Genomic DNA, 13632 nt, shown 5'->3' with positions numbered 1-13632 from the left:
GAGCCACTGGAGAGTTTCGCGTGGTGAAGTTATACATGATCTGACAAACCTTCAAAGAAAGGGAATAAGGAGTTTAATAGGAATCAAGAAAAGCCAGGAGAAGGAAGTGTAGGAGGGGTCTCCAAGTGTGTACACAAAAGCAGGCTGTGTCCAAACACCAAGTCAGGCAGAACCTCAGGTATGACATACAGAAGGCAGACAAAGTCAGGAGAAACCTTGCAGGAGATGAAGTCTGGGACTCCCTCTAGCCTCCCCGATCTCCACCTCTTCTGCATTTTAACTAGGGACACTGCTGCAGGGTCAAACACTGGCTTTCCGACCAGGAAGATATTTTTGTCAAAGAGGCCTTCTTTTTATGACACCTATCAAATTCCACGTAGGGCAAAAAGGAAATACATGTTGTCTTATCTAATCCTCACAGCAAGTCTGAAAGGTAAGCAGTATATGGCAGCTGAAAAAAGCTGACTCCACGTTTAATTCAACATAGCAGATATAATGCAGAATTTGATGTTGGAATATGCTAAAATTCAAGTTTTGTGGACTACCTGAAGGTGTCTTCTGATTAAAATAGCTATGAAAAGTTTGCAGTTAAGTAGCCTCTCTTTAATTCCAAAGCTTTCCAAACTATCATGTTGTTCTTTTTTTTTTTTCTTTTTTCTTTTACTTGACTGGTCAGAAGAATGTGAAAAGCGACAATATATATCAGTTCCTGACTATGATTTGGAAGTGATAAAGCACAGGAAAGACTGGGTTTTGTTCTCCTAGAACTTTTTCCTACCTCTTTCAACAGGAGATAAAGCCTAAAATGGTTTAAATAAGTGCTGATGGTGCTGAAGTGTTGTCCCTTTTATCCTTTCCTCTTTGATAATTACTGATATTTCTGTTTCTGTTATTCAGACATCCGGCAATACTGGGCAGTGGGGGCATGTCCCATTTATATTGGTGACTGAATTTCTGTCTTAGGGTGTTGCTCTGTAGAGTATGCAGAATGGCAACTGGAACTGATGGTAGATTAAACGAGAAATCAATTTTAGCCCCAAAAGGAGTCAGTACCTCTTCAAGGTGCCCCTTCAAGTGAAATTTTTAGTCATGTAAAAGGAACAAAACTCTTAATTTTGAACTTTTTAAGAAATATCTTCAAATATTCTTTAATTAAACTTAGATTAATATAATAGTTCATTGACTTAAGCAAAAAGACAAAATAGAGATAAGTTAATAAAGGTGAGGCTTGAAGAGACCTGCGTTGGTGATAAGGAAGATAGGTAATGGGATTTACGAATCCAACAGAAGACTAGAAGGCCGGAAGTAAACGAGTAGGATGAAGGATAAGGGAGAAAATATGGAAGATGATTATTGTGAATGAACTGAAAAGCATGGTAGGGCCAGAGACTGAGAGAAAGACTGGGAGTGAAGGAGCAGTTCAGGTTTAGAGGTAACAAGATTAAATAGAAAGTGTATGGGCAGGTTATCAAAAGGAAAATCACTATAAAGAAAACCCAAAGAAGGCACTGAGAATGGACCCACCATTACAAAATGTGATTCAGAAAAAGTAGGGGAAACCTGAGTCTTCCAAACATTCAGTCAGCATATCAGCATATCTCTTCTAAATAGACCCTTTTCCATTCTAATTCTAAACCCCTCCTCCATCCTCTTAATGGTCCAACCTCTCTCAACATCCACCCAGATCTGGGGATTTGCTAAATAGTTGCATTGAGAATTAAATTTGAGATGAGTTTTGAAGTGATGCATAATATCTCAAAATTTATAATGGCCTGATTTTAAAGTAAACTCTTCACATGTAGTTCGCTTATTAAATGTCAATCATTGCAAAGGGCAAGGAATCTATAATTAAACCATAGTACTATAATACAAAAAGTTACTCCATCTGGGTAAGAGAGAGCTGTCAAGTCCTGTACTTTTTATTCATGGTATGTGGCATAAGCAGCTTACACCATGATGCTAATAACGCTTAAGCATTGGAGCCCTCACTTACCCAGGCTTCTTCCAAGATCTTGGAAGGGGACCCTAGCGTTGTGTACACATGCCATATCTTTTTTTCAGTAACATTTGCAAAAGTAGGATATTTTTGTAAAAAAGTAGGTATTTTTTTCTCAAAGATGGAGCCTAAATTGCATAAGCTTCAGGTTCTAAAATTCTGGATTTGCCACTGAACTTACACACAAAAAACTGTAGCTATCTCTTATGTTCTAAGTCATATTTCCCTGTATGTCATTGCTCTGTGTGTGTGTGTTTAAAACTTTATAAGTGCATGTATTTGAAAACATCGTTATCCAATGTTCTCATTTGTATTTGAAAACATCAAGTTATCCAATGTTCTCATTTGTAGGATGGGAGGAAAAAAGAGAAGCTCACAATAACTACTATATCTCAATTATTTTTCTCAAAATAATCATGGTATTGGTTTGATCTCATGGTGTATGAATCATTCATATTTCCAATATTCAACAGTTTATTTGACAGATAATAAAATGTAAGCTCTCTATATAGCAATTCTCTGTCAGATATGATTTACAAACCTTTACTTTTTTCTCATTAAAATTTCTTTTCATCCAAGTAAGGACTGTATCTTTAAATACTGAACATTTTAGAATCTGGTAAAAAAATATATATTATCTTTAGTTCAAGAACCTAAAGTGTGATTTGCTTAGGTGAAATAATTTAACCACCCCCCCCCCGCCCCTTTTATTGCTCCAATAGCAAAGATTGTCTCTTTTCCTCATGTGGAAATTTTCTGTGCAAAAAATCTTGAGACAAACTTTACCTTATGAAAAAAAGCCATAGTTATTCCAAAAGGCTTTTAAAAGTTTACAGGTGAATTACTTTTTATCACTTACTAAGAGCACACAGTTATTAAAATTGGACCCTATCATGCTAAGTTTTTTCTTAGGCCAACTGGCTTTGACAGTGAGTCCTCTTAAGAGATTCTAAAAAGTGATGATTCTACAGGTGCAACATCTAGAAATTCAAGGCATGCATAAACTAGCTGATTTAAAACAAGATTCCATATTCATACATTTCATACAGCTTTTTAAAATCATTACTCAAAATATTTGCTCTGAAGGTTATCAATTCATGTGTTTTTAAATCAATTTTATCTTAAAATAGAAACTATAATGAGCAACGCTATTTTTCCAAAGATAAGTGTTACTTCTTAAATCTATGTCATATAGTTTTATTTTCTGTAATTCACCAAGTCTGATAGTCCTATCACTTCTGAATGGTAATGGAATTAAATACAGCCTTTACCATTTCATTCATAATCCTTTGGCAAGTCAAATGCCTTTTTCATTGGGTCTAATTCTTCTTGATACCACATTGCTAGGCAACTAGAAGGAAATTTAAGAACTGGTTTTTTAAAATCTACTTTTACAATTCAAATGAAGGCGCTGCATTCATTGAGTGACCAACAGCAGCAGGTAACAATAGTTAGCGTCTTTTTTCTCCCTTTTAAAAATAAACCATGAATGAGAGAATGAAGCAAGAAGCATGCTAGTCTGAGGGACTGAAACTAAAAGGAACCTCTGTTTTCTTTATGTAGGAATTTGAATTTGCTTTTCATTCCAACCCAGTCATGCCTTCACCAACATTCCAAAGTTACATGGTTTTGAAGATCGCTTAGTTAGGAATTCTTTCACTACACACACACGCACACACACACACACTTTTCTCCCTCAACGATTAAAATTAAAGTTTAGCAGAAAGCAACACAAACTTACCTTTAACAGAAGCTGAATATGATGAAATGAAGCAGAGAAAAAACACAGCAAGAAGAATCATATTGACTAGCTACCCTCTAATGCATCCAGTTCCCAGTTAGGAGTCACTGAGAAGTGGACTCTTCCAGTGGCAGCGAGGGAGTGACCCTCCTCAGAACCTGCAACAATAATGGTTATCTTTGGGGGAAAGGTCAGATTCCAAACTCCGAAATCAGGACCTAAGTTCACAGAAGGGCTCACTATTAATGATTAAACTTAGGTGGGCTGTAGTTTTCAGTCTCTCACTCTTTTTATTTATTTTTTACTCAATAAGAAAAATCAAGAAAATGTTCACTTTTGAGAGCTAAACTAAACCAGTCTACCATCCTATAAATTTAGAAGTACTGAGGGGCATTCAAGGAAAACTGGTGGTGATACTTTTCTGCTCAGTACATAATTATCATCATGCCTATAACATTAAATGCCTGTCTTCACATTTACCACTTTATGTGGGACGGTGGTGAGGATTTGCAAACTCAGATAAATTTGAATTTTATTGTCTTGTATGGTCATCTGAATATTTTTATACCATGTGTATGCTATTATTAAAAAATCACTCTGAATTTTAGAATTTAAATTTTAAAATTTTAACTTGTACCACCACCAATCACTTCAAAATAATGTTAGATAAAACATTCAGTTCTGAAACCTAGATGGTTCTCCTTATGTGTGAGTCAGCATTGTCTACCATTAACATACTAGCAGGCAACTGAGTTTATCATAATAGACCTCTAGCTATATCTATGACAAGAAACATTTGTCTGAGTCCCCAGACTGGTGGGATGGAGTCCCCTGTGCTTTCTGAATCCCATTTCTAAGAAGAAACTCAGAGGGGGGATTCCAGCCCTTAACACTTTTGCTACAGAAAATTAATTACGACGCTTCTCTAGAGTTAAAGTGAATACCCTAGTATGGCTAAGGCCACACTAACTAAACCAACTCTGTCCTTGTAAACTTGTGCAAGATAAACCTGATATGAATAAAACCTACTAAAATGAGGTGGTTTGCAGGGGCACGTGGGGATGTTTTGGCAAGGGAAGGAATAAAGTGCTGGCGAGGGCTTTTTTATACTTTATTTATTTTATTTATTTATTTATTTTTATGACTGTGTTGGGTCTCTTAGTTTTCGTGTGAGGGCTTTCTCTAGTTGCGGCAAGTGGGGGCCACTCTTCATCGCGGTGCGGGGGCCGCTCTTCATCGCGGTGCGCGGGCCTTTTCACTATCGCGGCCCCTCCCGTTGCGGGGCACAGGCTCCAGACGCGCAGGCTCAGTAGTTGTGGCTCACGGGCCCAGTTGCTCCGTGGCATGTGGGATCCTCCCAGACCAGGGCTCGAACCCGTGTCCCCTGCATTGGCAGGCAGATTCTCAGCCACTGCGCCACCAGGGAAGCCCCGCGAGGGCTTTTTTGAATGAACTTGAAAATACTTATGGCCGTGTTTAAGCATAAAATGGGTTCCTAAATCTACCCTCATCTCTCTCCAAACCCTTTTCTAGAATCCTAACCTTAAGTTTAAATCTTCTAGACAACCCAGGTAAAAGACAGTCAACTCTATAGACAGGGCCACAAGATGAAATCTAAAATTTAAAAATCTCACAGTTAAGCATATTTCCTCTTGAAATATATTTTTGTATAAAGAACTGAAATGTGAAAATTGTTTGTCTTTATCATCTATTGAGATTAGAACTTCATTTCTTATCATGTTTTATATATAAATCATGGCTAAAATACCTATACAAAAATAAAATATTTGGTTATGACAATCACTTTAAAGTTATATATAATAAGTTATCCTGGGGTAAATAGAAAAGGCTATTCTTAGAAAAATAACTGTTGAAGAAATATAAGTTTTTATGAATAGTAGGTATTATAAATACAAGATAATGTAAAAGTGCTTTATTGCTTTACATTTGAATAGATTTCTATGTATTCCCACAATTTCTGCGTTACATACATAGTGACATGAAGCCACTATAGTCACTTAAACTTTACATACTTATTTATTTAAATTAAGGACTAGTTTGAATCTTATGAGAACTTTGTATTTCCATTTGAGGCTCACAGCTACATGTTTGTGGCTAGACCATGTGGTGCATGATACATGTCTATTTGGGTAAAGGACTGTTCGTTGTCAGGTGTTTACCAGAATCCAACCAGTAAAAGGCATATCACTATTGCCTAACAAAATTTGTTTCATTGAGCATTTGCTTTTCACTAGAAAGCTCCTATGAGTCACTGTATTAAGTAGTCATTTCAACATAGGGTGTTCAAATATGGCTGCTTCTCTTGGTAATAAAAACCATCATCCTTTTATATTTTGCTTGTAACTTTTTACAAAGACATTTGAAAGACTTCTTAAGATTGTTTCACAGACATGAAATAAGAATGCCAAAGTCTTCATATTCAGTGAATTCTGGGTACCAAAGGAGAGGCATTCTCCTTGGTTGCTCTGTTAACCAAGCAGAGCAAACATTGTACAATATATGGGGGAGATACCTCCAAATCTCATCACAAGTAAATCAGCTATTTACATGGCATGTGAAGCAGGACAGAAGCACAGCACGATACAAAAATAAGAGCTGCCATCTATGGAACAATTACTATGTACAATACACTATGCTAAGCACTGAACATTCTGTAGTATATCCTAACAACAATCATTTCACATGTTAGCAAAATGATATTCAGATTTATTTAGTAAAATGATTTAGGGACCATAGAAAAACAAGCCTTGAGACCTAGATCCAATATTCTCCTTAAAAAATATTAGAGATAGGAGGTAGAAAAAATCGATTTCTTATGGATGACATAGAATTATTAATTGGGGCTCTCTTTTAGAAGGTTCATCACACTTTTGTATGGAGGCTAAAAGAGCACTTGATTGCTGTGGTTAGATGTTCCAGGCTGAACAGATTGTTCCAGGGGAAAAAATTGATCTGTGCTAGCCAGGTCAAAATCAAATAACAGATTTTAAAACAATGCTATTGCAATGAAATTCCGTTGGTAAGTACATGACACTGTGGAATATTTGCTATACTACTATTTTGCAGTAATAATAAGAGACTATGAAATAAAGACGGCTGACTGATTCCAAAGTACAGTAGTGTTTCTGTTGAGTATCAGAGGTTGTTAGGAGTTAACTCATTTCCTAGATTAGAAGATAAATGAACTTCACCCCACTGAAGGTTAGAAGGAAAGGTATTAACCTATTATATATAGTAAGTCAGAATGTATGATAGCTATAGACAAAAAAAAAAGTCTTTATAACATAAGAACACTTTACTCTGTTCCAGAAAGAAGCACATCAATGAAAAAAAAATTCTTAGAGGGACTCTTCAAGTTATCCCTAAGCGGTCATAATAAAGTCTAATAGTGTTTTCAATTCAATGAGGGAGTTAGCATTTTCAAGGAATCCTGAAAAAATATTTTTGGCAGGTTAAGAATACAGTCAGCCTTCTGTATCAGCAGATGCGGAACCAGGGGATACCCAGGAGGGGCAAACTGTAAGGGACTTGAGCATCCGCAGTTTGGTAACAGCGGGGGTCCTGGAACCAGTCTCACATGGATACTGAGAGAGGGCAGTATTTTTTTTTTTTTTTGCCTTTTGTCAGTTAATATTTTCTCAATTTATTTGTTTGTTTGGTTTTTTCTTAATTTTCATTGGAGTATAGTTGATTTACAATGTTGTGTTAGTTTCAGGTGTACAGCAAAGTGAATCAGTTACACATACACATATATCCACTCTTTTTTACATCCTTTTCCCATATAGGTCATTACAGAGTATTGCATAGAGTTCCCTGTGCTATGCAGTAGGTCTTTAATAGTTATCTATTTTATATATAATAATGTGTATATGTCAATCCCAATCTCTCAATTTATGGGACTGTATTCTTATGATGTGATGCTCTCTTTCATGCCAAGGCAAAAATTACAGAATACATATACTATTTTTTAAGGTATTGTTTAAGAATTCACTTTGAGAAAATACAAATGCACTAAGTGCCTTTCCTTAGAAAGAGTAAACAAGACTTAGGTTTGAAAAGTTTGGAATCTAAGACTCTCCAAAAAGGATAGTCATTTTCCATAATGGAGTTATTAACCAAACTTTACCTCCACCTCCCACCCCTCCACACACATGTATTTGACAACAACCAAAAAAATCCTTATGGGTCAATAATAGTCACCCTAAGAGGAGTCTAACTTTACACTAATTTTGGCAGCATAAAACCGAATTTCTAGCATTTAAAGGAGAAAATTGATGGCTTTCTTTCAATGAACTATTGTAAAGAAAACAAACTTAAATTTTCATCAGAATCGTTTTATTTACTAAGACATTCCAGAGGTTTCCCATATAGACTGCACCCAGTTGTCCTCATTATTAATATCTTACATTAGTGTGGTATATTTATTAATAATTCACATATTAACTAAAATCCTTACTTTATTTAGATTTCCTTAGTTTTAATCTAATGCTTTTTTTTTCCTGTTCCAAGATCCCACCCAGGTTACATTAAAATTAGTTATCATGAGTTTCTCTGATTTCCCTCATTTAAAAAAATTTTTTTTTATTGGAGTATAGTTGATATACAATGTTGTCTTAATTTCAGGTGTACAGCAAAGTGAATCTGTTATACACATACATATATCCACTCTTTTTTAGATTCTTTTCCCATATAGGCTATTACAGAGTACTGAGTAGAGTTCCCTGTGCTATACAGTAGGCCCTTATTGGTTATCTATTTTATATATAGTAGTGTGTATATGTCAATCCCAATCTTCCAGTTTATCCCTCCCTGCCCCTTACCCCCTGATAACCATAAGTTTGTTTTCTATATCTGCAACTCTATTCCTGTTTTGTAGATAAGTTCATTTGTACTCCTTTTTTAAGATTCCACATATAAAGATTTTCCTCATTTTTGATGACATTGACAGCTTCGAAGTGTTCTGCAGGATCAGGTCAGGTGTTTTGCAGTATGCTCCTTTATTGGAGTTTGTGGAATGCTTTTCTCATGATTTGAGTGGGCTTGTAGGTTTGGAGGAAGACCCCAGAGGTCCCATTTTCATCACACTATATCAAAAGTACATACTATCAATGTGATTTATCATTCTTGATGTTGACCTTGATCACCTGGCTCACAAGTGTTGTCAGGTTTCTCCACTGTAAACTTACTTTTTTTCACCTTCTTTTCCATACTGTACTCTTTGGAATAAAGTACTAGGAGCAGCCCGTACTTACGGAGTAGGGAATTATGTTGCTCCTCCTTGAAGGTGGAGCATCTATATAAATTATTTGGAATTTCTCTGCATGAGAGGTTTGTCTCTTCTCCCCCATTTATTTATCATTTATAGCTGTATAAGCACATGACTATTTTATATTTGGGGTTATAATCTAATACTACTTTTAAATTTACAATTTTTCCAGCTTTAGCCATCGGGAGCTCTTTCAGTTGGCTCCTGTGTTCCTTTGACATACCCCATCCGTGTGTGTGTGTCTGTTTAAGCATTTCCTTCATTTCTGGCACTACAAGATGCTCCAGGCTCATCTTGTATGTTTTCACCCCAATCCTAGAATCAGCCCTTTCTCCAAGTGGCTCCTTTTACTGAAGAATGGTATTAGAAACCAAGATCTGAGCACAAAGTGTGCTTGTCCATACAATATTGAGTCTTTTAATCCATGAACACAGAGTATCTTTTATTTATTTAGATCTTTATTTCCTTCATCAGAGTTTTGTAGTTTCACTCATATAGATACTGTACATATTTTGTTAGACTTATACCTTTCTTTTTGTTGCTAATGTTTTCTTGAATTTTAAGTTCCAATTGTTCGTTGCTAGTAGATAGGAAATCAATTGACTTTTGTATGTTAACCTTGTCACCTGTGACCTTGTTATAATCACTTATTAATTCCATGAGGGGTTTTTTGGTTGATTTTGGGGGGATGTTTTTCATAGACAATCATGTCACCTGAGAACAGTTTTACTTCTTCCTTTTATTTCCTTTTCTTCTTATTGCACTAGCTCACACTTCCAGTATGATGTTAAATATATATGTGTACTTTGTATATTTCATATTCTTTTCTGATTTGTTACTGCTATCCAAATCTTTTTTCCAGTCACTTTATTTCTGAGTTTTTCTGTTTTATGTTGTTCTATCTCCTAGCATTTAAAAAATTTCTCATTTTGAAATATTGGGTTAGAGTTTTCATCTTTTTTTCTGCTTCATATTCTCTTTTTTATTATAACAGCTTTAAATAGGATTCAATTACGATTCTTTTCATGGCATGTTTTTAGGCTAAATAAGTTATTCTATACATGTAAGAGACAGAAGTGGTTAGAATAGCTTTTCTAGCTTCCAGAGCTTCGTTTTCTGATGTTTTCATAAAATGACACCTACATATCCTGGTCATTTCTTAGCTCCGTCTCCTCTTCTTTTCTCCCACTTTTATCTGGACCTTTTTTCTTTGCCTCTGTTGTCCCTGTCCTGTTCAATTTGGATTCTACTCCCAGAAGTTTCTTCTTAGTGTTGGGCTTTTTTTCAGGTTCATTAGGTTTTGAGAGTTCTTGGACCCTCACACCCCACAAGCACTTCCAGACCTTCCTGTTCATACTTTTGTATTCACTCTGAAATTAGAGTCTGTCAGTTTTACTGCTAATCTCACATCGATCTCCCTTGCTTTTCAGTGAATACCTGTTGGCAGTTTGAAGTCCTCCCATTCTCATGGCCTTCAGCTGCTCTGTTGTCTTCCCACTATTTCCTCTTACACAGATGCTGATACTAAGTTGGTGGTTTGCTCCCACCTGTTCACAGTTTGAGCTTTATAAGGATTCTTTCTTGTTGTAGCCATGATTTGTTCTTGTAATTAGCGTCGTTTTGCTATCCTAGATGTTCTACCTGTTTTATGAGGTGATTCAGACTACACTGTCTCCATAGTCATCTTCCTAGAGTCTTCAATAACTTAAGAGGGGGGAATAAGGCATTTTTTAAAACATTTTTAAAAACATTTTCTATATTTTTGAAGGCAATCCAAATGCAAGTTGAAATTACTATAGATGATAGGTTGATTTTAGATACCTTTCACATCATTTAAAAGAAATTAGGTTCTTTTTGGCTTTCTTAGCCTCAGATTAATTACCCACAAGTGTAACTCTATTCCCAGACCTCCCCAACCTACTGAAGAGTACTCTCAGACTTAATAAAACATCAGAACTCGGCTTAAAATAACTTGTGATGACTGCCCTATGTTTTCAGGCCAAGCATCTTAGAGGATCTCATATTTTATTTATTACCACATTTTTGTGTCCTAAAACTCTGTTTTTATCTGTACTACAATCTACAGTCCAATTTAACAAACTGGCTGCCAATTGTCTGATTGTGGTCCAAGACATGTTTTGTTTAGCCTGCTCAGTACTTAAAAACAAACAAAAGAGTTGCCAACACTTAAAAATCAGATTTCACGTAAAAATCCAGATTTCTGGCTGCTGTTAAAAAAATTGAGATCTGATGTCATTAGGCTTACTACTTGGAACTTGTACCCTGATTAAACAGAGAATATGCTCTCAGGTTTGTGACACTGTTCTCCTAGATAGCTCCCCTCATTTACCTTCTAGTCCTAATTGATATGATAGGTTTGTAACCCATGGTCTAGCATCTCTGATCTCAACCTCTTGTGTTGGCTTAAAGTACTAAATATGTGCTGATAATTTCTAGATCTGTTTCTTCCTAGATGTTCTGCAGACTCCCCAGAACCCACATATTCAAAACCAAACTAATTTTTCCAAAACCTAATTTTCTTCCACTATTCTCCAAATGACCCAGTTAACAGAACTACATTCCTACAGTTGTCCAAATTAGAAAAACTCTTAGGGTTATTCTTTCCTCTTTCTTTCTCATCCTACCCACAGCTTATCAGTCATGTACCAAACTATGACATGTCTTTGCTTTCACTATTCCCAATATTTAATTTAATTTCCCAGTATATAAATTTTCCCTTCTTGATCTCTGGAAAACTCCTATTTACTTTCCAAGATGGAGCAAATTATTCAATTTCTGAAACTATGTCCCCCACCTCCAGGAACATTTAGTTGCTCCTTTCCATGTACAGGCATCTCAAGTACATTATATGTTGTATGATATGTAACACTGGCTCTCCCACTAGACTAGGGATTCCTCAAGAACAGAGATCATTATTTAGTTATCTTTGTATCAACAGTACTAAAACAAACAAAAAAAATGGAACTCAATGAATATGTCAAATTAAACACGAATTTTACAAATCAATGAAAATAAGATTATTTCATATTATGATTTTTACCTTCCTATATTTTCTGAATGCTTTCTATATCTTTGGTTAAATTGTCCATTTTTTGCTGGTGCTTGGTTTGGATTGATACTAGAATCATTTTATGATTATAAAGTTAAATGGCTATGTCAAAAGGAAACATTGACCCCACTCTTAAAATATGAGGGTTTTTAAAGTAACTTAAAATTTTTGTTTTAAATATCTAAGGATATCAGGTATTAACGCTGAAAAAAATATGTAATTATTCATAAAACAGATCCCGGAGGGGCAACTGAACAGCTGGTGAAAGTTCTGGCACATCACTATGGCCAGCCTGAGTTTAATGACCTACATGTGAAGGGCTACATATCCAATTACTAATCCTCCCTCAGCTACTCGTTGGCCTGATATGGAGGCAGCTGAAAAAAGATGCCCTACTAACAGATCAGAAATGGATCCAGACGTCTCTGCCAATGCTTAGTTAAAAGACCTTTTGGACTGGAGATAATGAAGAAACAGACATGGCTTACAACCATGTTACAGCTGACATAGTTTTTCAAGTAAAATTTGATGGTTTAAAGCAAGAGTGACTTCCGTTTTGTAACTAAATTTAGGGAAACCTCAATTCTTTAAGAAAACTCAAATTCAGAATTTAATTTTCTGTTCACTGAAACCTTTAAACACGTTAAGATGTTTTCAAATATCAAGAATAATTTACTTCAGAGTTCTTTCCATACTGAGATGGCAGTCTTCTATTCATTGAGTCAAACAACATTCTTATCTTCAAATTCTGCAATAATCACCTTGTAGAAGTAGGAGCAGGGACTTCCCCGGTGGTCCGCTGGCTAAGACTCTGCCCTTCCATTGCAGGGCCCGAGGCTTCGATCCCTGGTTGGGGAACTAGGCTCCCACATGCAGCAAGGCACAGCCAAAAAAATAAATAAATACAACAAAACAAAACAAAACAAAGGAGGACCAAATTAAAAACTAAATAGAAAATGACAATATACCGGATTATGTTTCAGCCCTCCCTCAGTTGACTTGATCTATATATAGCAAAAAGATTTCATAAGGTCAGGTATTATAAACAATGAAATGTCACCTGATGTTTTGCAAAACAGCGTATGAAAAACCGCTCAAGAAATGAATGGAGAGTAAGACTTGCGGTTGTAAGCAAGAAAAACGTTAAACATTCCAGGTTTACACGCATCTTATTGGGAGTTTGACTCACTTTTAAAATTTGATTTTCTATTTGAGTTGTGTGAAATCATGTGCTACTGACAACCTTCTTCTGTATTAGTTACAAATAGTTTAGGCAAGAGATGCTTTCATCTCCAACACGGAAGAATTAAGAGCCCTTCATCAGTATCTCGCACTTGTAATTTTTAAGAGTAGTAATGTCTTAACATCCCCCGCCATCCCCACAGAAATATGAGTGAATATATGCCGCAGGTATAACCTTGCCTTTAAGTGGAAAAACAGACATCACGCAACTACCTCCCACTCCAGAAACCCTAACTCCAGACCCCGCCCCACATAAACTCCCGCCCCTTTCTCCCACTGCGGGTACGGAGTTGGCG

The 13632-nt window shown here is 36.0% G+C and overlaps 1 protein-coding gene across 4 annotated transcripts in view; it reads right to left on the bottom strand.

Moving 5' to 3' along the window:
- Positions 1-13632, bottom strand: part of MTTP (microsomal triglyceride transfer protein) — a 57423-nt gene that overhangs the window by 43484 nt on the left and 307 nt on the right. For 2 of the 4 annotated variants that reach the window (XM_007172891.2, XM_057546796.1), the window contains exons 2-3: positions 12856-12952; positions 3738-3895 (exon numbers count right to left, since the gene is read on the bottom strand). The exons of 1 other annotated variant lie outside the window; for it this stretch is intronic. In XM_007172891.2, the coding sequence (XP_007172953.2) occupies positions 3738-3798 (61 nt within the window). In that variant the 5' untranslated portion in view covers positions 3799-3895; positions 12856-12952. The remainder of the gene's footprint in view (positions 1-3737; positions 3896-12855; positions 12953-13632) is intronic. One more of the 4 variants, XM_057546797.1, reaches the window with a different exon arrangement.

Source organism: Balaenoptera acutorostrata, chromosome 5, assembly GCF_949987535.1.
Source record: "Balaenoptera acutorostrata chromosome 5, mBalAcu1.1, whole genome shotgun sequence".
Lineage (NCBI taxonomy): Eukaryota > Metazoa > Chordata > Mammalia > Artiodactyla > Balaenopteridae > Balaenoptera > Balaenoptera acutorostrata.
This window is presented reverse-complemented; position numbering and strand designations above follow the sequence as displayed.